The sequence below is a fragment of the Pseudonaja textilis genome, chromosome 2 (assembly GCF_049901715.1).
Source record: "Pseudonaja textilis isolate UNSWEBS1 chromosome 2, rPseTex1.2, whole genome shotgun sequence".
NCBI classification, from domain to species: domain Eukaryota; kingdom Metazoa; phylum Chordata; class Lepidosauria; order Squamata; family Elapidae; genus Pseudonaja; species Pseudonaja textilis.
In genome coordinates this window covers 97,809,790-97,835,633 of record NC_141991.1, presented here as the reverse complement: position 1 = coordinate 97,835,633, position 25,844 = coordinate 97,809,790, and the positions used below count along the sequence as shown (strand labels likewise).

The 25,844-nt window shown below is 39.2% G+C and overlaps 1 protein-coding gene across 4 annotated transcripts in view; it reads right to left on the bottom strand.

Moving 5' to 3' along the window:
• ADGRE5 (adhesion G protein-coupled receptor E5) overlaps window positions 1-25,844 on the bottom strand; it is a 54,714-nt gene that overhangs the window by 10,987 nt on the left and 17,883 nt on the right. Inside the window, exons 2-9 of one of the 4 annotated variants that reach the window (XM_026696267.2) lie at window positions 21,444-21,488; window positions 18,125-18,271; window positions 17,529-17,612; window positions 13,391-13,537; window positions 8,635-8,769; window positions 4,493-4,636; window positions 2,788-2,834; window positions 1,479-1,571 (exon numbers count right to left, since the gene is read on the bottom strand). In XM_026696267.2, the coding sequence (XP_026552052.2) occupies window positions 1,479-1,571; window positions 2,788-2,834; window positions 4,493-4,636; window positions 8,635-8,769; window positions 13,391-13,537; window positions 17,529-17,612; window positions 18,125-18,271; window positions 21,444-21,488 (842 nt within the window). The remainder of the gene's footprint in view (window positions 1-1,478; window positions 1,572-2,787; window positions 2,835-4,492; window positions 4,637-8,634; window positions 8,770-13,390; window positions 13,538-17,528; window positions 17,613-18,124; window positions 18,272-21,443; window positions 21,489-25,844) is intronic. The other 3 variants (XM_087924651.1, XM_087924650.1, XM_087924652.1) reach the window with 3 other exon arrangements.

Genomic DNA, 25,844 nt, shown 5'->3' with positions numbered 1-25,844 from the left:
AGCGGGAATTTTGAGTAGTCTGGAGAACCGGCAAATACCGCCTCTGACTGGAGATTTTACAGTATCCTTCCCCTGCCACGCCCACCACGCCACACCCACAGAACCGGTAGTAAAAAAAATTTTTTGGGAATCCCACCGTTATACTTGCTAGAAAATGGCTAGGAAGGTTACAAATGGTGATCACGTGACCCAAGAAGAGTGCAATTGTCACCCATGCAGGCCAGTTGTTAAGTGCCCAAATTTTGATCATGTGGCTGTGAATACTGATTTGTATCCTCTTGCACTACATTAACGATCACCATAAAAACAGCGCAGTGAGGTTCATCCCCCTGCATTGTTTATGAAATGGGCATTTTCTTTATGAAATGGGTGATATGAAAACTGTTTCCTTCCTCATTAACAACTGGCTGGGATCTATTTAGAAATTCACAAGCAAAAGGATCTATAACACAGCCCAGCCAGGAGTCTGTCAATAAAAAGGATGGTAATGCTGTTATAGAGTACATGTTTCTATATAGTGCGGATACTCACTTGAATTGTTTTTTGCCTGTTATTATTTTCCCCTTGCTTTTTAGAAGTCATATAAAATAGTACATGCGACTGGAATTGCAATAGTTTTAGTTGTTGTTTACTTTTTAAAGGAATTCATGGAAGAGTATTATTCTACTCTCCATTCTTTTGGGAGGCAGAATTATCTTTCTCGGAGTTAACTGCTAGTGTCACGGATTTACCTATTTGCTAATTTCTTACTTACTACTAGATTTGCACGGAGCCTTCTGTGGTTCCAGAATAAAAGTTTTCTCCGCTACCCATCTATTTGATGCAGCCACCATTTTTCTTTCTCTCTCGCTCCCTCTCCCTGTCCATCTTCCACATGAAGCGCACAGCTGGGACTAGTCTTAAACAGTCTCTAAACTAAGTTGATCTGCCAGCATTGAGCAATCCTTGTTCGTGTTAAGTGATGGGGAAGGGATGGGGAAGGCTCAGGGAGCCTTCAGAGAGAAAAGTGGTCGGAAGGCAGGGATGCAAATGAAGAAGGCTAAGGCGGGCTCTGCTGCAGCAGTGGACCAGTGGGAAACAGGAGCCTCTCGGCTGTGGGAGAAATTAAACGCTTGCAGAGTGCATAAAAGATGAGAACCCGATTGCTGCTTTTTAAATTTTTTTACAGCATATCTAGATTGACAGTTCATTTATTGGAGAGCGGAAAGAAACATACACACAAACACATACGCATAAAGGAACCATTGTTATTTGACTAGCGTGTGATCACTGGCTATCCTTTTAGATCGGGACGTTGTGCAATCATGTGCAATGTGAAAAATGCCAAGGATATGAATTGCTTTCGGTCTTAATAGGTGATGGATGCAGGGTAAGCAGGGCAGAGAGCCGCCTTCAAGGCATCTCCTGTCAGCTTGTCTTCTTAAATATTTTCCCAAGTTGCCTTTAACTCTAAGCCAAGAACCAAACTGAAAACATACCCCCAAATGCTTCTTCGAATCCATTTGGCTGCTCAGAATTGGCGGTGAACTGAAGAGGTTTCCCAGCTGAGTAGTAATGTTGCAAAGGAAACTCTGCAAAGCAACACCCGGCAAACACCATTAGGGGACAAGGATGAGGGGGAGAACCATCATGATAGAATATGAAATCAAAGAAGAGCCTTTAATTCACTGCAGTTTTATATATAAATATATATTTTTATATATATATATATATATATATACACCCTACACTGGGATAGAAAACTAACATTTCGAAAGCCCTATTAATCAATAAATACATTTCGAGAATAAAATTCCAGAAGAATAATTTCCACAAATGCTATAATCTGCCCTTGTCTATCTTAGTGAACAAATAAACCACCATTAGGTATACTTAAGGCTCTCAGCAGTTTGGATTCAAGCTCCAAATAAGCTTGAGAGAACATGGGAGCATGACTATAGGATGACGCCTTAAAACAACATTATCTTTTCCCAATATCACATTCTTGAGTCCAATCCTGCAGAGATCTAATATATTTTATCCCTGCGCAACATAAACGTAGGCACCATATACTGTATGCCATTTAATTCTGTAACCTGAAAAATCCTACTGTGTTTACTTAAAAAAAAACCCATTATCTTCTGATCCTTAAGATTACCAGGGAAAACACAGGCAAACTCTTAAGTAATTACTAGGTTGAGGCAGTTCAATGAGATAACTACATGCAACTTTTCACAATTTGATTAACCAAGGCAAATCATGTCATTAAATTGTTTTGTAATGTTAGGTGTTGCTGCTGTTTCTTTCCAAAGCCATTAGACAGCTGCTCAGGAGGCAATGATTTGCCAATTTAGAAAGCAAACTTAAGCCTGGAGATCCATGGTGGAGATGTGGTGGCTTACTAGGTGAAACAGATGCTTCTTTTCTCCTGTGCCTCTTCACATGAATTATAGTGAGAAGGAATTCAAGCCATCTCCAATGAGAACGCCTTATAGACCCAGCTAATGAGTGTGATCCAGCTAATGAGGCCAAAGGGAATGAAAGGAATATGTAACCTGCAAACCTAAGTCCATAGGCGACCTCACACCTCATGCTGCATTTTTGTGCCTCCCTCCACAAGCAGGAACTCCATAGGTGGAACAGGGATGTTCTCACATAACTGAGAGCCTCCGGGGTACACAGACAACCTCCTCTTTGTCAGTGGAGCAGCACTTACACAATATCTTCCCCCAAAGGAAAATTTAGGATTATTCTACACACATCACAAAATTTAATCCTGACTTCAAGGTCTAAGCGTTTAGGACTCACCTGTTTATCTGAACAGTTATTCCATGAAGGTAAGGGAACGTTGAATTCTGAGGACAGAACAAACAATTTATAGAAAAATATAATTTTTCATTTCTAAAAATCTCTTCATTTTACTTTTCCTAAGCATGTTAAGTTATACTCTGTTTTGACCAGATCACACTTTAGCTCTATCTATTCTGGAAATGAACAGGACCAAGTCTCAGGGTGCAGTGATCTTGCTTTGGCCTAATTCAACTAAAGAGAAACTATGCATGGCACTTTCCCCATATTAAATGCTTTTTATTATGTTGGTCCTCTTAACAGTGTCACAAGGCTATCCACACACACACACACAAAAGAGGCTGAACAGTCACCATGCCAATCAAGGGTAGAAGCTGTCCACCAACATTTAATCCAATGAACTAGAAGGGCACAGAAACCCCATGACAGAAGCGAAAAAGGAATAAGAAAATGGTTGTTCTGTGTACAAAGGCCCAAAGGTTGGAAGGGATGGAAAAGGCACCATTCTTTAGCTTTCTAGAGTGGTACATCTGCACATTTGTGCATGCTTTATTTCCTGAATGTGACCCAACCTTTGGCTCTTGGTCCAAAAATGTAAAAGCCTGAATACTAGGAGCAGCATAAAATATTTTTAAACATGAGATTGGGAACTGTGCAATTTGGGAAGATTTTTCTCTGATGATGACTTGCTGAGTCGCTTAAGTCTGATAATCCATATCTAACCAGGACTACACTGGGATATATTTTAAGATAGTCTAGCTGCGTGAAGCCTGCTTGTCCAAATCATATTGGCCCCATAGATTTTCCCATCTGAACTGCTGGGCTCTGGCAAGCAATGCTCCTAACCCCAGAACGGCCTTAATGAGCCAGAACTGAAGAGCAGAGGGGGGCTAATTGTTGCCAATCACTTAGGCTGGAAGATAAAGCTGTCAAACCAGAGTTCCAGGGGAGTGGAAACTTGTCACCCCTGCAGAGATGAGCCATCAGTGGAAGCTGTAAGAAAATAATGCGCCCAGGTAGCCTATTTAGATGTGGCCTGAACAGAAAACGATCACTCTTAACAGGTCTAGAATCAAATTGTTTTTATATGCAGGGAGCCAGTAAAACAAGCTGAGCAAGGAAAGGATTTTCCTTTATTGAGACAATCAAGGTATCTTGTTAAAATAATATTTCCCTTGCATGAGTTTAATTTTATTATAATAAATGCAAACCAAATTGTAATGCTATTTTAAAGCAAACACAATAAGTATTCAATTTTTGAAATTTAAGACCATCATGATCTTGAAATATAAGTTAACATGAAAATCACTTCTCATGCTGTCTGTAAAAAAAAAAAGCAATGAAAGAACAAAGCTGACCATTGCAAAACAGAAGAAAAGAGACTTAACGAAATAGGTGGCCAACTACTTTATTAGATAAGGTGGGGTGAAAAACTAAGCCAAAGAAGATTTGAACTTGGCCTTTATAAAAAAGCTTCTTTTTTTGCTTTTGATAATAGCTTCCAAGTTTCTTCAATAAATCTTATTTATTCTCAGTTCTTGGACCTTCTTATGTAAGGGAACTTACCTAAGTGGTTCCAGCCCTGCCTCTAGCTTGTTGCCTGACAACAAGCTCCTGTGTGGTCTGAGTCATTGTGGGGTTGATCTCTCTAAAAAGGCTGCTTCTGCCCTTAATTTCTTAGCTCCATTTCTCCTTTCGAATTTACCTTTGCATTTTATCTTTGTTTTATTCTCCTGAACAGTATTGGAATATTGGAAAAATCCTGGCCGGCACAAACATAAATAACTTCCTTCAGTGTTTCTGCAGAAAGCAGTTTCATCACAAACACTTCCATTACACTCATTAATATCTGTTAAAAACAAAAGAGAGATGAATATAAAACTAATGTGAAACAACATAATGCAAAAAGGACAAAGAGAAGGGAAAAAACTCCAAACAAACAAAAAAAGGAGCTCAGATTTGTTACGAGTATTCCACCTGTGACTTATTCTGTATTCTGTGACATTCTAATCATGCTTCTGTCAACCAACACAACATGTTCACATGGATTAGGAAATTTTTTGCAATAGGAAATTGCTCAATGATCATACAACAATGTCCGTCCTATGTTCCAAATATTTTCCTGCGTATAGAAGTGAAACTGTTAAGCCTCAGTATGTGCAAATATTGATGAACAGATTAGAATCACAGGACACTTAGTTTTGACAATTTTGTAGAGGTATTTTAAAATGTGCCAGGAAAGATTTACAGGTAGTCCTCAACATACAATTCATTTAGTGACCGTTCAAAGTTACAACAGCACTGTAAAAAGTGACTCATGACCATTTTTCACACTTACAATCATTACCACATTGTCACGTGATCAAAATTCAGATGCTCGGTAACTGGTTCATATTTATGATGGGTACAGTGACCCAGGATCCCCTGCGATTCCCCCTTTGCGACCTTCTGACAAGCATAGTCAAAGGGAAAATCAGATTCACTTAACAACCAGGTTATTAACTTAACACCTTCAGTGGTTCACTTGACAATTGTGGCAAGAAAGGTTGTAAAAACTCACATAACAAATGTTTTGCTTAACCACAAAAAAAATGGGCTCCATTGTAATCATAAGTCAAGGACTAACCGTACTTACATATCCAGAACCTATTCATTGAGCAATGAGAGGCTTTGCAGATGATTTGCTTTTGATTTCACAAGATCCCCTGAAAGGGACTGAGTTCTTGATGAAAAAAAAATTGAAATATTTTAGTAGAGTAGCAGATTTTAGGATTGGTAAATGAATAGGTTGGTAAAAAGTATGACTAGACAAAATCAAGATAAAAAAACTGATTTTAAAATTGAAGAAAAGGTTAGGGTGATCTTGAGTAATATGAATTGTATGTTGTTTCAAAATAACTGATGAAATTAGAAAAGATATATTGACATGGGAAAACTGCAAGTGTCATTTTTGGGAAGAGTTTCAATGATTAAAGCGAATGTTTTAGCAAGAATGTTATTTCTATCCCAGACAATACCCATCCTGATGATTTATATACCATTTAAGTTATGGCAAGAAGATAATTCTAAATTTCTTTGGCAGAGCAAAACAAAAGAATATCAAACACAAATTTATGTAGAATGCTGAAGAAAGGGAAGCGGGTTAGAATCCCCAAATTTGAAATTAAATTTTGCATTTTCTTGTTCACTTTAGATAAAAGACCAAGTAACTTTAAGAAATAGGAGGTTCCTGGAATTGGAAAGATAGGATTTAAGATTTGGATGCCAAGGTGTGCCAAAGTTAAGGTGAATGTAGAGCTCAAAAATCATTTGACATGCCACATTGAGAATTTGGTCCAGGTATATAGCAAAATTGTCTCCTAAAATCACTTTATGGTTGTCACCCTAAGTAGCCATTTCTAGACGGGTAATGATAGTTAAACCAAAATTGTTAACTTATGCTGACCTACTGAATTTTTCCAAAGGAGAGTTTAATTTAAAAACAACAAAAATTGTAGCTGGAAGGATTTAGATGCCATTTTTTTAAATCTTTGGTGGGCAGTAACAAAGCTAGAAAATATTGGGGGTCAGGTATTTATTTTGATGCATAGGATTTTAAAAATGAATGTACAACTGAAACCAGAGGCATTTCTTAGGGGTTTAATGGACAAAAAATAGAAACATCTTACAAACTTTGTTCTTTTACATGCTATCTGGCAGTGAAATTTTTATACATGCTTAAAAAGGGGAAGGATTTATAAATACCTATAATGGAAGAATGGATGGTGAAGCTGATAGAATTGGTGGAGATAGTAAAATTGATAGTCTTGCTGAAAGAAAATACTTTGACAAATTTTATTTCCACTTGGAAACCACTTTGGGACTTTTTATAAGAAACTGAAAGAAATTAAAAGTTAATTTTGGTATCTGATGATTAGAATTGCATGGGACTATGGAAATAAGGTGTATTTGTTTACTTATATCTATACCCCAAAAAATTAGAAGTCATTGTCTATTTTTCCTTTAATTTCCTTTCTTGCATCTTCAGTTTTTTCTTCTCTGAACTTTTGCTTTCTTCAAATCTTTTTTTTATGTTTATCTTTTAATTTGTACTTTTTTGAGAATACACACACACACACACACACGTAACATATTCAATAATCACTGGTAAAGATAATGAGAATTATAAGACAACAAAAATGAGATAATTTTCACAAAGCATGGCCTTCATTGGCCAAGGGTTGCTAAGGGTCATCTGCTACTATTAGTGTTGAAAGTCAAAGTGACTAAAATGTTACTTTGCTCCACTGTCTCAAGGAATACCTCAACTTGACGTCTCATCTATACGATTACCAAATAATTTTCAAATAATATGATTTTTCTCAGCCTCTTCTCTCATGTAATTGACAAGCCCCACAAATATAGTCATTTCTTCCTCAATGGAATGACAGAATGTGGTTTCCAACCAGACTGTGACCAGATGGCAACCAGGACTAAACTAAGATATTTTGCTGCCCAAGCTAAAACAATGACATCTTCTCACCACACTGGATTCTGGATATTTCAAACTAACTTAATCAGCAATTGCATCTTATTTCAGCATTGCAGAGGGAGCAGTTATCCTCCACTGATTCTGGGGAAATTGGCTGGCAAGTCACTATGCCTGGAATCAGAAACAATGCTCCTAATTCCTCAACACTATTGAGAAACTATTCCCTTCATCCTTAGGTACAGCTGCTTGGATCACAGGAGCACAGTGCATGGACAATGTATATCAGAAAGTGTGTCATGGATTAGGGGTCTCCAATCTTGGCAACTTTAATGCTGGTGGACTTCAACTCCCAGAATTCCCCAGCCAGCTGAAGTCTGCCAGGCTTAAATTTGCCAAGGTTGGAGACCCATCATGGATAATTGTCATATATTTGTTTGCACCGTGAAAGACCTTTCCCAAACTCTTTTTTACCCATTAGAAAAAAATTGAGCAAGATGACTTTTGACAATTTTCAGCTATTTAATGTAACTTTTACTGACTAAACAACAGGAATTAACTTTTTTCCATGTTAACCCTATGAATGGAAATAAATGACGCTATCAGAAAACTAAAAGAGACAGCAGAAATAAGTTTCCCTGATTTGATCTCCAGACTTGTGACCATGTAACTTCTCCAATTTGAATCCCAGCCACTCTGTGGCATTCTAGGAGTTCTAGACACAGCACATCTGGAGGATGCCAGCTGGCAAAAATTATATAAGAAAACCAGACCCTGCCAAGATCTTACCAGAAAGGGAGACACTGGTGACTTCAACTAGCATGAGCACGTTCTGAAGTAAATAACACATAAAAACCCCAAACATATATGACTGAAAGGAACTGACTCTCCGTGGTAATTCATGCCCCAAACATACCAGTTTCTAAAAATGTTTCAAATAATTGCCCACAATCATGGTTATTTCAAAGGTAAATACTTTTCTCATACAGTCTGTTTTATCTGGAAACTTCATGTGCAGGATCCTTGGTGCTCTCTGAGCTTGGTTATTTTCTTGCAGATGCTTCATCACCCAAGCTAGGTAACATCATCAGTGCACTGCATCATCAGCGAACACTGATGATGTTACCTAGTTTGGGTAATGAAACATCAGCAAGAAAACAAGCAAGCTCAGAGAACACCAAGGACCCCTCATGTCAACCCTTAGCTACATATATTCTCCTCTATTGGTAACATTCTTGTGAATTTTGACCATCTCTGATTCTATCATCATTTCAAAATCAGTCAGCAAAAGTAGTTAACTACAGTAGTGATTCGCCACCCTTCAATGTATTATTTTGGTTGCATAACATATAAATTGTGTTCTTCTCATTCGGCTGTACCTCTGCATAGCTTTCTATCATCTTTAAAGCTCTTTCCATATCCTTGCTTGCATTTACAGTGATAATCTCCTTCAGTGTTAATGCAGCTCCCGTTGGGACCACAGATGGAAACATTTCTCTTGCACTCATCAATGTCTGCAAGAAGAAAGTAGGGCTAAATAAAACATGGCAGAATGCCACAACCGATTATGCCGGCATCTTCCAAACCAGGTATTCTGCAGAGGAGAATGGACTTCAGCTCTTGGAATTCCCCATCCAGCATGGCCACTGAGAATTATAGGAGCTGAGTCCACATAAAGTGGAGAAGGCCCAGGTTGGGAAAGCCGCGTTGTAGCAAAGAAAAAACGGTTTATAACTGCAAAAGGCCAAGCCATTTCCCATGCAAACTCTGCAAAGCAACATGCTGTAATATATGTGCTTGAGACAAAAACTCTGAAGTGGTGAACTGCATGGGCATTGTGGCTGGGGCACCATATTGTGAGCAGAGAAAACAGTCTCCTACTTTATCCATTTGATTTAGATCATACCGTTCTATCCATGGGACAATCTGAAGTTTTTGGTTTTTTTAAAAAAGCAGCTTCAATTGGTATTACTACAACCCAAGGGGCCTAGTTGAAGAAGACAGTCTTTAACTCTTGAAAACTACTCTTAAGTGAGTACATTCCCCAGCTTGGGAGTAGAGTGGGAGAAAGCCAGAATTCTCTTCTCCTTGATTAAACAACGGGCTCTGAAAAGTGGATTTCTCTTTAAGGAGGCTTAAAAAGTGTCCATGTATTCTAGACAAATACAGATTTGTCTAGAATACAGGAACCCTAACCCCAAAGTCTGGTTTTCCATCAAACGATAATACTTCTGTCTTGTCTGAGCTTATTTTGAGCTTGTTCATTTTTATCCAGTTTCTCCTTACGCTCAGGCACTGGTCAAAGGAACGGACCACATTTTTTTTGCAATTAGACGACAAAAAGGACCTGATCTGAGGGCTGTCAAATAAATTTATTTTGAATGTCACTATTTTAAGTAACTGAGAAATCTCCTGCTTAAAAGAGTGAAATAGAGATTGCCCAGAGAAACAAGCAACTTCAATTTTCCAAGTAAACAGAAGCTCATTTCCAGTCATGGCAGCAACAGATAAGAAGGAAATGAAGAATAGGCAAAGCTGAAACCATTCCCTCATCATCAGGCATGGTATATAAAATGAAAGTGAAAACATGGAGATGATGCCAATGAGCCTGTGACTATAATTCCCTTTCCGTACAACTACTACTTTTTATGCCATTCACTGCAAACCCAAACAAAATGGATAAGTACAAATGCTAAGTATTGCAATGACATTCTGGTCATTCTGCCATGAATAATTAGTGAGATTCTTAGTAAATCCTCAGTCCCAATTATTTAATTAGATTCAAAGATGCCATGGATACTAAGACAGCAGAAAAGGGAAAGGAGAACAAGTCCCTTTGGAGAAATTGCATTCTTGTTTTCATTTTGCAGGAATAAAGTTCTAAGAGAGTGAAACAGATAATACTCCTGCCTGTGATAGCGAGATACACATTCTTTTCATAAAAAGATCCTGAATTTAAAACCATGCCGCCACCAAAGATGAGGGAAGAAAAAAATATGTAAGCCTAATTTAGAGTATTCTCAACAAACTTAAAACTATTCCCTCCCCCAAATGGAAAGGCAAAGGAACAAGCAAATATTCATTTTAAGTTTAAAATACACATGTTTAGCTGCAGTTAAAAAAACCAACATATTCAGCTGCTGGGAGTCAATCACAAAAAATAATATTCTGATGTTTTCTCCACATGTGCAGTTTAGTAGTGTTAAAATAAAAAAAGTAGCATAGATGATTGCCTACTAGCTCAATATTGGCACTGTGTTTACTCCAATTACATTTAACGTATTAAAGATTCCTTTCTTCATATACTCCTAGAAAGGCCCATTTCCATGGATCACTTGGCTTTGTTTGGTCGATTCTGAAAAGTAACTCTTGTAGGTCAAGACATCCACACTTCTACATGTAGGAAGTCAGTGGGAAACATTAGGAAAAGATAGCAGAGTTTGGAGAGTACCTCCAAAATAAGAGCACCTGCACCGTAGGCCCGAAGGGGTGATAAAACTCATGAAAATCATTTGGCTGTTTTATAAATTGCCATCAAATTATAATTTTTAACAAAACTAAAACAGGAAATGAGTAAGTACCCCTGTTTCCCTCAAAATAAGACCGGGTCTTATATATATATTTTAATTACAAAAAAACCCCTAGGGCTTATTTTCAGGTAATTCTTTATTTTTTTCCACACAGGAGGCTACACAGCACGTCCAGTGGGCAAGTGCTGTTGCCATAAGGTGAAGCAAGGTGGGGCAGGATGGCCCCCATGTTTTCACTACCTCCTGTGTGAAAAAGTAAGAGAAAAGGAAAGAGAAAGCAGGAGGAGTATGAGAAAAGGTCTGTCTGGGAAAAAGAAACGGAAAGGCAGAAGGAGACGGGCAAAAAGTCACACGCTTCTGCCCACTGGGTCATTTGACCTTTCCAGAGAGACGTCAAAGTTTCGATTATGGTTCTGGGGTGAAGTGCAGAGTGAGGCACACAGGCAGCCACCTGGCCTTCCCTGCCAGGAAGGAGATAGCTGCCTCCTGCGGGGCCCTTTCCATTCTTCCTGCAGTCGCAGACCCCACTCAGGCCCCGCAAGGCCAACCGTCTCTGCATGAGCCCCATCCAAATGGGTGGCCAAGGATACGGTTGGGGTGGCAGTGCATGCAGAGCCCTGATGCTTGCAATAGTGGCATCCAGCAGGGCACCTCTTGCCGCTGCTCCAGTTTCAACGTCAGTTGCCATGGCAGTGGCTGGTACTCTTCCTGCCACTGCCACGCCACTGCTACCACACCCCATCAATCTTGGAGGTGGGCATGGTCAGCATAGGTGGAGGTGAACACGCGTGGGCTTAATTTAATGCTCTTAATTTAAAAATGGAAAACCTGGTTGCTAATACTACTTTTCCTTGTTCTCTTCTTTCTTAGCCTTGCTTTTTTCCTTCTCCTTTTCCTTGTCATCTTTCCTCTCCTTCTTACTCTCCTCCTTCTCCTGCCCTTCCTCTTTGGCATCTCTGCTGGCAAGCTTGTTGTGCAGTGCTACCACTGAATAGATCAGGCGAGGCAGGAGGCAGGGTGGGGGTGGTGCCACACGGCAGCCCCTGCCCACTCCGCCCCCAACAACATCCTCCAGCACTCCTTAGCTTTTCCCGTTCACACTTGTTCTCTTTACTGCTGCAGTGGGAAAGAGCTAAAAAACCCACTTGAGGCTCCAAGGCTCTGTCCGTTGCTGCCTCAAAATGCCAACTCGAAGAGAGCAAATTGATTTTTCTGCAAACGGTTTCAGGAAGGTGCACTGAATTCACTCAAGGTGATGAATTGCTGCAGCATTAACACTGAACAGTTCAGACAAGGCACAGGACGGGGCGGGGGTGACATGCTAGCACCCCTGTGTGCTTGGTCCCTGCCATCCAATATCATCCTCCAGCGCTGATGGTGGGGGCCGAACATCTAGGAGCCACGGTGTGGTGCCACACCTGCCCCGCTTATCTCGCCTGATCTGTTTGGTGGTAGCACTACAATTCACTGCCCTGAGTGGATTCAGCGCACCCTTCTGAAACTGTCTGCAGAAAAATCAATCCACTCTCTTCGAGTTGGCGTTTTGGTGCAGCAATGGATAGAGCCTTGGAGCCTCAAGTGGGTTTCTTGTCTCTTTCCCGCTGCAGGAGTAAAGCGAATAAGCATTGATGGGCAAAGCTACAGGAGTATTGGAGGATGATATTGGACTGCAGAGGCAGAGCGCGCAGAGGCCTGGCGTGGCGCCATCCCCACCCCGCCCCCTGCCTTGCCTGATCCATTCAATGGCAGCACCTGCCCAACAAGACTGCCAACAGAGATGCCGAGAAAGAGGGAGAGGAGGAGGAGGAGAGTAAGAAGGTGAGAAAAGATGACAAGGAAAAGGAGAAGAAAAAAAGTGAGGCCAAGAAAGAAGAAAGAGAAGGAGTAGTATTAGTAACCAGGTTTTCTATTTGTAAATTGAAAGCATTAAAATAAGCCCCCATGCTGGCCATGCCCATGCCCACATTAGGTACTGACGATCTTAATTGGGGTTTATTTTGGGGATAGGGCTGATATTAGGCACAGGTTAAAAATTATGCTAGGGCTTTTTTTATGGTTGGATCTTATTTTGGGGGAAATATGTTAAATGCAAAGTACAGTGCTAATTTGTAAGGTATTGTGTTAATTTATACCACTTACTTTAATTAGTTGATGATCAATTAGATTTAGATTTTGTCTTAGTTTGCATACTTTTTGAAGTACAATCCACAGCAGATTAAAAGCTTAGTGGCCAATTAGTTGGGCCCATTACCAGATCACAAGCAGTCACTGATGGTCAGAAAGAGACACTGACAAGCTTGGTAACATGGCTACAAATACATGCTAATCCCAAATGTTTAAAACCATGCAAAAAATTGTTGAAAAAAATACAGATGGCAAAACAGCAAGTGAACTTCATTCTCTTTAGCTATAGATGCAAGAAACTTTCAGTGCTGGGTGGAAAGACACAAGTTTATTGAGAGTTTGCCATAACATTTCCAGTTCCAGAACTGGGTAACATTACAGACTTCTGCCTCTGCATTGCTTTCTATTTATGTGCTATCAGTGCATTGCCTGGAGTAAGCACATGTGCCATGCATAAACAAGATCTCCAGAAAGCACTTACCTGTACAATTATCTTCATTTGCACTTTCGAACTCACTTCCCCCATTAGGTAAGTGAAATCCTTGTTTGCATCTGCAGAAGAAGCCATCACAGTCTCTCACACATCTACCATATTTTCCACAGTGGTTCTGTTGACAGACAGCATGAACTAGAAGAAGACCATTCGGGAAAAGAAATAATTTGTCATCAGAAATAGATTTTTTCACTAGGTTTAAAAAAATCAAGACCTATCTCAAGAGGCAGGAAAGGAAGGGAAATCTAATCAATTTGTAGAATCAGACTGAGAAAAAGTTTGAAATTTGAAACTTATCCCTTTTTTGTTTTTATATTATGTATTGCCAAATTGGAAATTAAAGATTTGCCATATGAAGGTTGTTCTTGCATTATGAGCTGTTTGCTTGTTGCCCAATCATTACACTGGATAATATTTTTTTTCAAAGGGTTTGCTTCCTGAAAAACTTTTGGTGATTATAATAGATATGGATCCCTTCAAATTGGACACAAATATAATTTCAGAATGATGCTATCACATAGTAATTTTGAGAAATATGAAATTGTCTTTTAATGACTATAATGTATTTAATCGTATAATGCTTCTGACATGCTGCACAAGCTTAAATTCACTTGGACTCAGTGTCTGATGCATCTCACTACTGTTTCCAACAATAGTCAGGCAGAACTGATGAATTCCAATTGCCCTAAATACTGTTTTTCCATTGTAATAATGTCCTGATTCACCCTGATCATCACCTAGATTTTTGGGAAAGAAGTCCAAGAGTAAGTGACAAAAATGAATCTTCATGGTCTTGTATGCTGTAAGAAATTTGGCAACCAGCTGGATTTAATTTAGTGGCCCGCACCGTGTTTCTCAGAAAATAAGACCGAGTCTTTTCTTTTAGACTTGAGTTTGGGAAAGTGGCCCAACAAGCAGAAGCGCTTGTGCGCCCAGAAAGAGAAGGCCAAAAATAGTATTTGCACTGCCCCAAGGAGCCAGCAGGCTGCAGCTGCAACCGGAAAGTTGCCCCCGTCATGCCACCATTCGTGCTGGCCATGCCCATCCCCCAGGCTTATTTTTGGGGTAGGGGTAATATTAGGCACCCCCCCAAAAAAAAATTAGGGTTGAGCTTATTATTGGGGTGGATGTTTTCACAGAAAATGGTAGTTGCCAAGAAAATTCTCAACAACATCCTTGAATGCCTTTCAGCCAATTTTCTGTGGCCCCACTAACAGATCTTTAAATCATCTGTCATTGATGATGTGCCTGAACTGTGGACCAAAAAGAATGCTCTCCTTAATCTTGGCATCAGTTATTCTTGGAAATATCTGTCTCAAATAACAAAAATTTTCACTAACAAGTGGTTCATTTCACACATTTTTCTGTCCTAGAACCAAATTCTTTCAGAGTGGCCATTTCTTTCTAATGTAATGCAACTGTCGTACACATCCGACATGCATATGTAAAAATAACACAGGTAGTCCTTGATTTACAAATGTAATGGAGCCTGCCAATTACATTTGTAACCCGAGGATTTGTTGGACTGAATCGCGTAAAATGAATGTGAAAACTCCCTGTTTTGGCCCATGCATTTGCTACTGAAATTTGCAGGTCATTAAGTGCACATGAGGTATCTCAGGGTGGGGAAGGGAATGGGAGGGGGGCTAGTGATGGAACAGTCCATCTAATTAAGACCACCCAACGCACTGAGATACCTCATACTCCCCACAATTGCTTCCCCCCCATCCTGCCGTGATGGGTCAATTATCTTGTGAAGACCTAGTGATTACTGAGGGCGCTACACTTTGTTTGTGTTCTGTCCACTTTGTGGAAGATAAAGGAGGTTTGTGCACCGTCACTTCCCCGAATTGCAAAGTTTCACTACCAGGCACTGCCCAGCCACTTTCCTCACATTCAGGCCACCTGGTCCAGGACCAGTTTGGGTAAATGGTTCACTAAGGCATATATCTTTGCGAGCTCTTGAAGTCTTTGGACGGACCACCTGCTGCGTATCACCTGGGATGGGTTTCTCCTCTTCCACCTCCACTCGCTCCAAGCCATCTTCCAATATCTCCACAGCTTCACCTGCCCCAACCTCTCCTTTCAAACAGCTTGGATCCATTCCTTCTGCCATCCTTCACCACCTCCCTCAATACATACACAGATCAATGAGCACTGGCTTTCTCTCAGCTGCCTCTGAACTCCTGAGCAGTTACTCACAAAGCAAACAGTACTCACACTTTGATGCAGTCATGTTTCTGCTTTATTTTGAGAACTCAGAATTAACAGCAGCAAGAATGGACAATCCGTGAAAAGCCAGCACTGAGAGCTAGCTTCTCTCAGAGCTTTAAAAACCTCTTCTGTAATCCATCATTAGGTTATCAAGCATCCACCCAGAGTGTACCCTCCTAATATCCTCCCGCTATTCTGCCCCTCTTATCACTCCCCCCACATCGCTTTCCTTTTCACACCCCCATTTCTATAGCCCTGTACTACCCAAAATCTCCTATTCCACGGCTATCTCCCTCCTATGCTATCCTGTCACCTCTGTACTCCCCCATGCATTCCAACCTATGCATTCCTTGCAGCCGCCTTCATTAATCCAGCCTGGCTGTGTATGTATGTGCATTTCACATCAGCGGCGATGGATTTCATGCCAGATCAACGAGCACTGGATCGCCAGGTAATCGGTGCTTAGTCCCGGTCTCCTGGGTGGCTGCAGCCTGCTGTTGGCAACCCCTCGTGCCCCATCGATGTGTCAGGCTCCAAACAGGTCAGAAAGCACCCAGAGCCCGACAGTCTCCTTTCCAGCCTCTCTGCTACACAGGATCATGGCCTCCAGAAGCTTACAGTCTCAGTGTGCAAAACATTTGCACGTTGACAGGAGGGTTTGGGGCAGCAAAAATTGCATCGCCTCAACACGTCCCATTGGCTTGCAAACACTTGGGCAAGGCTTTGCAAGAAGCCTTTGCCAGCAAGAACAGTGCCTGGGAGGGTCACAACGGCCTCTCCTGGGCTCTGTTCTTGCCAGCAAAGGCTTCTTGCAAAGACAATTGGAGCCTATAGAGACACAATCTCCCTGCAGGCTTTGACAAGGAAAGGGCAAACAGAGGGAAGGCCTGAAGCACCAAAGTCTTCCCTCTGTTTCAAAGCTTTTTGCCACAGATCTCATTCATAGAGGCCTAAAGTAGTGCGAGATCACATGAGATCAGTAGCATGAGATCTTGCACTAATGATCCTGCAGCACTTTAGGCCTCTGTTCTCTGCGAATGCACCGAAGGCTTGAAACAACGAACAGGGAAAGAAACCACAGCAGAGAGGAGACAGCTTACTAGATCTTTGCAACTTAAGCCTCCACAGGCACACACGGCAGATGGGTAGGGGGAACAGGCATGGTAAATGGTTGCAGTTCCCTGCGCTCATTCGTAAGGCTGAACAACTGATATGGTGCTGCAACATTCATAACCTTGAGACTGTGTCATAAGTACTTGGGGTAGGCTATGTTGCAACTTCAAACTCTGACTAAGTGAACTGTCATAACTCGAGGATTATCTGTACTTGGTATATCAGGGTTGCAAAAGCAGCAGAGCTACTACTTTTACATCCCAACAGCTATTCCAATTATAGTACAATTTGTTTATTTTTTTTTTTATTTTGAATAAACAACCACGCCCCGAGTTGTCCCTCCAATAAAACAAATATTTTCCCCCCCCCCCCACTCCCCCCCCCCCCCCCCCCCCTCCCCCCCTCTCCAAGTTACTTTGTACAGTGTTATTAAATTGTGAAATGTTTGGATTATGTAGAGTTTTTCTGACTAGGCAAAACTAACATTGGCCAGTCCCTATTTTAAGGTTGAGTGTTAAAGACCAAAGTTAAGGTACCATCTCCATATTCTAAAGCACTGTTTTTGCTTCCATCCTATCATATCAAAATCCTCAGCTGATGAGAGACAATAGGAAAAACAATGCCATTTCTAATTGCCCTGTGCATGGAATATCTTCAGCTCAGAGTCTCAAAAAACTACAAGCAAGGTGGATGGGGTGATATAAACAATCTGCAGATTGTAACCATGATGCTAGTTTGCCATTGCTCCCCTCCCCGCAACGTTAGCTACTCCCTTATGGAAAGTAAGATGTCCAATTACCACAACATTTGTTACTATCAGCTGTGCACTTCTGATATCCGTTCTTACATGTACCATTTTCTTTTGGTGAGTAGTTCTGGCAACCTTTTTAGAATATACAGAGGGAAGGAAAGGCATTAGTTAGAACACATCCATGCTCTAGGCCATGCTATATCATGAGTCTTCCAAACTAGAGTCTTTCTTTAGTAATAACTAATATTTCGGACAGATTCTCAAATTGTATTTCCATCCAATTGTAATTTTTAAAAGGGAATACAATTAATCAGTAGACACACAGGACATTACATCAGTATACACCAATTAATTTAGTTCTAATCCATTTCAATTAAATCAAATTTAGATTTTCTCCTAGCTTTATCTACCCTTTGGAGTGCAAACCTCAGCAAAGCAAAAGCCCAGGGGTCAAATTGTTTCCTAAATATGGAGATATCTATTGCAAGACCTCAAGGAGTCACTTATGGTCAGAAATAAACATTAATAAACAGGCTTTCAGAGAGTTAATTGGTTTAATACATGTAGTAACTCAATTTGTTTCTGTGCTGTAAGCATATAAAGGAAGCATATTTGCCATGTTTAAAGAAAGGCAGGCAACTCACCTGTACATTTATCTACACTGGAATTCAGGAAAGTTTTCATTTGATTTGATTCTGTCCAAAATCCTCTTTCGCAAGAGCAGCTGTAATTCCCAGAGACATTCTTACAGAAAGCATTTTCTCCACAGATGTTTCGACATTTATTGTCAACTATAAGAAGAACAGAAGAACATGGGGGCGGGGGGGATAAGATTATTTTCAAAGGTTTTTTTTAAATGGCCAATCTGTAGAGAGGAAAAGAGAAAGTGGGGGGGGAGTGTGCCTTGATGCTGAAATCATGTAGACTGCAGAGTCAACCGGAAGAAATTTGGATGAAAATTTTCCCATCAGTATGTAGTTGCTGATCAATTCAGGATGCATCCATGATGGCCTGTAGGATAGCTGTGATGGGGAAATATTGTTCCATTTTTCTTTTCATGCAGTGCTTTTCCAAATGTTGAAACAAGAAACTGATTACAGGTAGTCTTTGTTTGAAGTTACAATGGTACTGAAAAAGGTGACTTATGACCACTGCAGCCTGATTTTCCACATTTATGACCCCTGTAGCATCCCCATGGACACATGGTCAACATTCAGATGCTTGGCAACTGGCTCATGTTTGCCTGGCATGACAGTTGCAGTGTCCCTGGGTCATGTGATTATTTTTTGTGACCTTCTGACAAGCCAAGAATCTGGGAAACCAGATTCACTTAACAACCGGGTTACTAACGTAATGGCTGCAGAGATTCACTTAACAAATGTGGCAAGGTCGGTCATAAAATGGGGAAAGATTCACTTAACAACTGTCTCACTTCGCAATGGAAATTTTGGGTACAATTGGGGTCATAAGCCGAGCACTACCTGTATTGTATTTTAAGGTTTGTCATTTATTTTCAGTTGACAAATGGAATCTTAGAAATTAAAGCTAAGGTACCATTTCCTTATTCCAATAGATCAACATTTTGATTTTATTTTCATTTTTTGCTGCTGCTGCTGCTCTCCCTAACAATATTATTTTTCCGTACTCACCCAACCCAACCTCCCTGGTTACTTGAACAAATCTTATAGATAGTAAGATGTCCCGTGCCTGCAATGATTTCCTACCATTGCCCAGGCAAACCTGATGTCCTGACTCATAGTCATCAATGCCTACACCAGATTTGCTATAATAGTTGCAATTTGTTTAAAATATATAGAGATAAGAGCAACATTAGCTAGAAGAAGTCTATGCTATGGCTGTGCTGTAGTGCACATTCCCCAAACTGGATCCAATCCCCACCTCCACCCCAAACATCAAGGTAGATAGCATCCTCTTTATTCCATTCCAAGTACCTCTATATGATTATTTGGCATAAATAGGTTTCAAATATAGTTCAACCCATGAGAACATGCCGTTGCTTCTCATCTCAGTCTTGGACAGAAGTCATTATGACAGGAGCCACAATTCTGTATAAATTTTTTTCTGTTGTTTAGGATTTTCTGATAACCCCAATTTTCTTGAGTTATATAATGTGAAATAAATAGATTGTTTTGGCATTCAAATCTTCATGAATGCCTAAAATGCCTGTCAAATCCTGAAAATGTGCTTTTGGGCAACAGAAGTAGAATTTATAGTGTGTAAAAAAATCCCTTAGTCATTTGAAAGGACACGGTTCATAGTTCTAGAGTAAAGAGATCCAAGTTTATCGAAGCCTTCCCTTAAAAGCAAACTGGTTTCAAAAGTATTTTTCCAAATAGCCTAGCAAATATCTGCCCTCGCTATCAACAATTTTGTCGCAATTTCTGCATTAACCATTAAGACTTAAATGCAACAGAGTAACTGTATTTAGCTCTTATTATTTTATATTGATTTATGCTGTCTTCCCATCTCTAAGTGATTTTAGGCATATTCCAAACATACGTCTTACTTGCACAAAGTATTGTTAATTTATAAGATGTAGGATGTACTTAGAATACAGCAGGGTTCTGAAATTAATTGCCTGTGTATAAACAGGATGATGTCTGGATTTCTTTAACTATGTGAACAGCAAACTAAATGTTGGCAAGACAAGGGAGAACCTCTTCAGAATTAAAACTTTTGAGCCAAGAAGTTGCAATTTTGAATGTATTGCAAAAGCAGAATAGGCAGATTTAGAGTCCCGTCTGTTTTTACTGATAGTCCTATAAAGCTTTTTTACAGTTTAACCAAGAAGTCTTGATAACCTCTAAATTTATTATTTGTGCTGCTGCTTCTGCCCAAGGCTTCATCTCTGGGCATGAGTTATCAACTTTACCTGACATCAGGGGTGTGATTCTAACAGTTCGTACCTATTCTCTAAAACCGGTTGTTAACATTCTAAGCAGTTCGGAGAACCTGCTGTTAGAAGAAATTACTGGCCTAATCCTGTAAGGAAGACAGGCAGGAAACATTCTGGTGTTGCTTACAGAAACTGCCTCTCCATTAACCCTTATTACATTCTTGGCAGACTAGACTTCCTGTCTAAGGAACTTCTCTGGAGTTTTTCCCCCCTCCTTTGCTGGTACTTTGCTTGCGTGGAGTGACCATTCAAAGTTACAATGGCACTGAAAAATGTGACTTATGACCTTTTTTCATACTTACGACTGTTGCAGCATCCCCACAGTCATGAGAGGCTAGGCGAGGAGATACGTGCCTTGATGAGAGTGATATTGAGTTGGCCACGCCCAGCTAATAACATGATCACCAAGCCATGTCCATCCAGTCACATGACCACCAAGCCATCTAAGCCAGTTGTTAAAAATTTTAATCCCACCCCTGCCTGACATGCATCTATATATCATTAGTCAGCTTCCACTCTGGTTCCCCATCTTCTCCTTTCCTGTCACTCTAAATGGAGATAATCAGTTCCATCCCAACTGCATGCTGAAGTCCATGTTTTTCTCTCTTAAAGAAGTGTCATGCCTAGGCTCATTGTGATACTAAAAAACACCAGATATCCATTTAAAATGTCTAAAACTAAAGCTAAATTCCAACGGTGCATAATCACACAAACTCATTTGAAAAAAACCATGCTTTTATAAGACCTGATCCTTCTGTTTTTTTGCTTTCAACATCTCTTGGTCTGATTTTTTTTTTTTGAATGTGACTGCACAATAGCTCTTGCTTTTGGAATTTCAGCATAGTTTACATTACTCAAGAGTAGGTCCACCAGTATTTGGATCTAAAGAATTAAGAGTCTCCTCTACCTTGATGTTACTTAGTAATCAATACTTGTGCGATCCAATTTTCGTACACCTACTCAAGAGAAAGCAAATTTGTTTCATGACAGTGGATTTGAATGAGCTTTCTAATGCTTCCAACAATTTCTTCATCCGAGAAGCTTACCTTGATTTTGGACCAGAACTGATTGGAAAAGAAAAATGAGGAGGCCTGAAAAGAAAAAAAGAGAATATAGAGTCAGGGAATATCATATTCCACAAACCGGCCATTCGCAATTTGGCCCCGTTCAGATATGTTAGACTACTTCATCCTTCATCTCCAATTTGCAAAACTAAAGAACGGAGAGGTGTAAATACCCTTGGAGGGCACTAGATTGCACGCTAATCTTTTGCCCAAAGACGTGTCAATGTTCTTATTCCACGGTGCCCTGGCTCGTATATCCTGACTGAAGTTCTTCTCTTCCAGGGCTATTAAGTTCCACCTAAAAGCTCTCACATCACTTTGTTGGAAATTGACCAATTGCTTCAAGCAAGTTTATTGTTGCTGGGAAATATCAGCTCTTTGACTTGAATGCCAAATGGATGACAGATATGGGGATTTCACAGATATCAGAGCATTTCTCCACATTAGGAGATTATGAATAATGTGGCATCCAAAAAGCTACTCCTATGGGCCTTATGTATTGTAGCATCATTTTTCCCCCTAAAAGAATTCTCTCAATTTTAACTGGGGTGGGTGGGCAGGACTGCCTTAAATTAGGAAGGAACTCAAATATTCTGCTAGTTGAAGCCCAAGTACTTTTGAGGAAAGTAGAACAACACTTGGGGGCTGGTGTTTGTTAATTCCTCCTGGCACAATGTTCAAGTAATGGAAAAATTACTACAGGCAGTCCTTGACTTACAACAGTTCATTTAGTGATTGTTCAAAGTTACACCACCACTGAAAAAAAATCATTTATGAGTGACCATTTTTCACACTTATGACCTTTCTAGCAGTCCCATAATCATGTGATCAAAATTCAGATGCTTGACAACTGGTTCATACTTATGACTGTGGCTGTGTCCCAAGGTTAGGTGATCATCTTTGGCAACCTTTCAACAAGCAAAATCCATGGGGAAGCCAGATTCACTTAGCAACCATGATACTAACTTAGCAACTAGTGATTAATTCTCACTTAATAAATGCATCCCTTAACAACAGAAATGTCGGGCTATAAAAAAATCAAAATATTGGGAAAGCACCAGGCCTGGATGCTTTGCCTGCGGAATTTTATAAGACATTTCAGGAAACATTGTATCTGCATTTATTAGAAGTTATGAATGAAGTTATGACAAGGAAGAGAATACCCAAAACATGGTCAGAAGCATATATTACGCTTATACTGAAGGAGGACACAGACCCACAGCAAGTTAAAAATTACAGACCTATACCCCTATTAAACTCAGATTATAAATTTTTTGCTTCAATTGTGGCAGAATGACTGAAAAGATTCTTAACAATTTTATTCATTCTGATCAAAATGGATTTCTGCCGAAGAGACAAATTAAAGACAATATGAGAATAATCTTAGACACACTGGAATACTATGAGGCATATCCGGAAAAACAAATGGCTTTGATGTTTTTAGATGCACAAAAAGCCTTTGATAATGTGAATTGGTGTTTTATATTGCTACAATTGAACCAAATGGGCTTTGGCAAAAAATTTACCCAAGGCATAGAAATGATATATTGTAAAAAAACTGCAAAGGTTATGATAAATGGAGAGTTAACAGACTTTATAGATACAAGAAAAGGACTAGACAAGGCTGTCCACTGTTGCCTCTGTTGTTTGTGTTAACACTGGAAGTGCTAAATAGGAACTTTAGAGAAGAAAAAGAAATAAAAGGAATGAAGATTAAAAAAGAAGAGTATAAATTGCAAGCTTTTGCAGATGACCTGGTATTCATATTAGAGGATCCATTGGAAGTCAGCACCTAAACTGATAGAAAAGATAGAAGAGTACAGGAAAATAGCAGGTTTGAAAATAAATAAAGATAAAACAAAGATCTTAACAAAGAATATATTAGCAAGACGAAAGAAAGAATTGGAGGAAGTTTTGGGGTTCCAGGTCACAAATGAGATTAAGTATTTAGGGATACATGTAATACCAAAATGTAGCACACTTAAGGAAGATAATTATCTTAAACTCAAACAACAGATTGCAACAGATTTGATAAAATGGGAAAATTTACAATTATCATTGATTGGGAGAATATCTACAATTAAGATGAATGCATTGCCTAGAATCTTATATTTATTCCAGAAATTCCAATTAGACTAGGAAAAGAATTTTTTGAAGATCTAAATAAAATAGTGTTAAAATATATATGGCAGGGGAAGAAAATGAGAATAAAACTTAAACTGTTACAAGATGCAAGAATAAGAGGAGGATTCACTTTGCCCAATTGGGAATTATATTATCAGGCGTTGAGTTTGATGTGGGTAAAGGAGTGGATATCGCTAAGGAATATTAGACTTTTGAATTTAGAAGGACATGACTTGCTATTAGGGTGGCATGCCTTCCTCTGGTATAAGGGAACTAAAACACAGGGGTATTTTAGAAGACACATTCGAGAAGTATTGTTTTTAAACTGGGAGAAGATAAAAAAGCAATATTATCTAAAGATTCCACTATGGTTATCTACTTTTTCTTGTCCAATAATATACTGTATAAAAAGGAACAAACAGTTCAATATGGTGAGTTATTGAATGAAAAGGGTGAACTTAAATCTATGCCAGTGTTGGAAGAACAAGGTGAAAAAATGAATTGGTTTTTATATTTGCAAATACAATCTAGATTTGATAAAGATATTAAAACAGAAGGAATCTATGATGAGTTGATCGATGTAGATAAAATTTTGACAAGTACTGATGAAAAAGTAATTTAAAAACTTTATGGACCTTTGCTGGAGTTTAAACTAGAGGAAGAACAAGTTAAAGAAACAATGATTGTGTGGGGGGAAAATTTTGGATATGGAATTGATCTAGATAAATGGCAAAAATTGTGGTCTCAAAATTATAAAATGACAATGTCAACTGCATATAAAGAAAATTTGTATAAGATGTTTTACAGGTGGCACTTATCCCCAACGAGAATTGTGAGAATGTTCAAGAATAAATCGGATAAATGTTGGAAATGTCATCAGATACCTGGCTCATATATGAGGTGGACATGCTCGGATGAAAAAAGATATTGGACTATAATCCACACATGGTTGGAAAAAATGATAAAACAACACATAGACTTTAAACCTGAGATATTCTTATTGGGAATTATACAAGAAATATACAGTAAAGAACTGAAATATTTGATGGAAAATGTTTTAACAGCGGCTAGAATTGTATTTGCTAAGAATTGAAAAATGAAAAAATACCCATGCAGGAGGAAATTATTAAGAAAATCATGGATTGTGCTGAAATGAGTAAATTGACATTTGAAATCAGAGAACAAGAAGATAAACATTTTTATATGATATGGGATTTATTTTATCAATGGTTAGATAAAAAGACATGGTAAAGAAATAGATTAGGAAGCCTTACAATAAAAAGTTAATAGATATAGAATACAATATAAAATATATAACCATTGGATGAATGTATAAGATTAAATTATAATAAAATTTAGAATGTCTCGTATAGAATGAAGGAAAAATAGTTTAGTGAAATGAATGATTAATGATTGATATTATATAAGCACATGTTAGATTGGTATGGTGAGAATTTACACAATTTGTGAGTAATGGTTAAAAAAAAAGGATGGCACAAAAGATCGTAACCGACACACTGTATGTATATATTGAAAGATGGTTTTATGTTTCTATGTTTTGTTTATATGTTTGTGAAAAATAAAAACTTAAAAAAGGAAAAAGGAATGTTGGGCTCAACTGTGGTTGTAAGTCGAGCACTACCTATATAGTCTTTGTGGAAAGTTTAAGGCACAGGCTATGAAGAATTAATATGAAGAATGGTTGCAGGAATTGGGTATGTCTAGTCTAGTGAAAAGAAGGATTAGGGGTGACATGATAGCAGACTTCCAATATTTGAAGGGCTGCTATAAAGACGAGGGGATCAACCTGTTCTCCAAAGCACCAGAAGGCAAGTTCAGAAAGAATGGATAGAAATTAATGAAGGAGAGAAGCAATCTGTAAATAAGGAGAAATTTCCTGACGTTAAGAACAATCAACCAGTGGAACAGCCTTCAGAAGTTGTCAGTGCTTCATCACTGGAGATGGAGGAGACTGGGCAGTCATTCGTCTGAAATGGTATAGAGTCTCTTGCTGGAGCTGTTGTGTTGGACAAGAAGACCTCCAAGGTCCCTTCCAATTCTGGATGTTCTGTTCTATGAGCAATTATCTTACTTGGATGTCCAGGCAACTTCCTTCTCCCTGTATAATGTTTCTACCATTTCCCATCATTTTTAATACCACATTTGTTTTTAGAGAGAAAATCTACCAAGGATAATATTTGGTATTTGCACAGGTGTGCCCTGCATCCGGACTGTCCATCTCCCAGGCCTTTGTGTTAG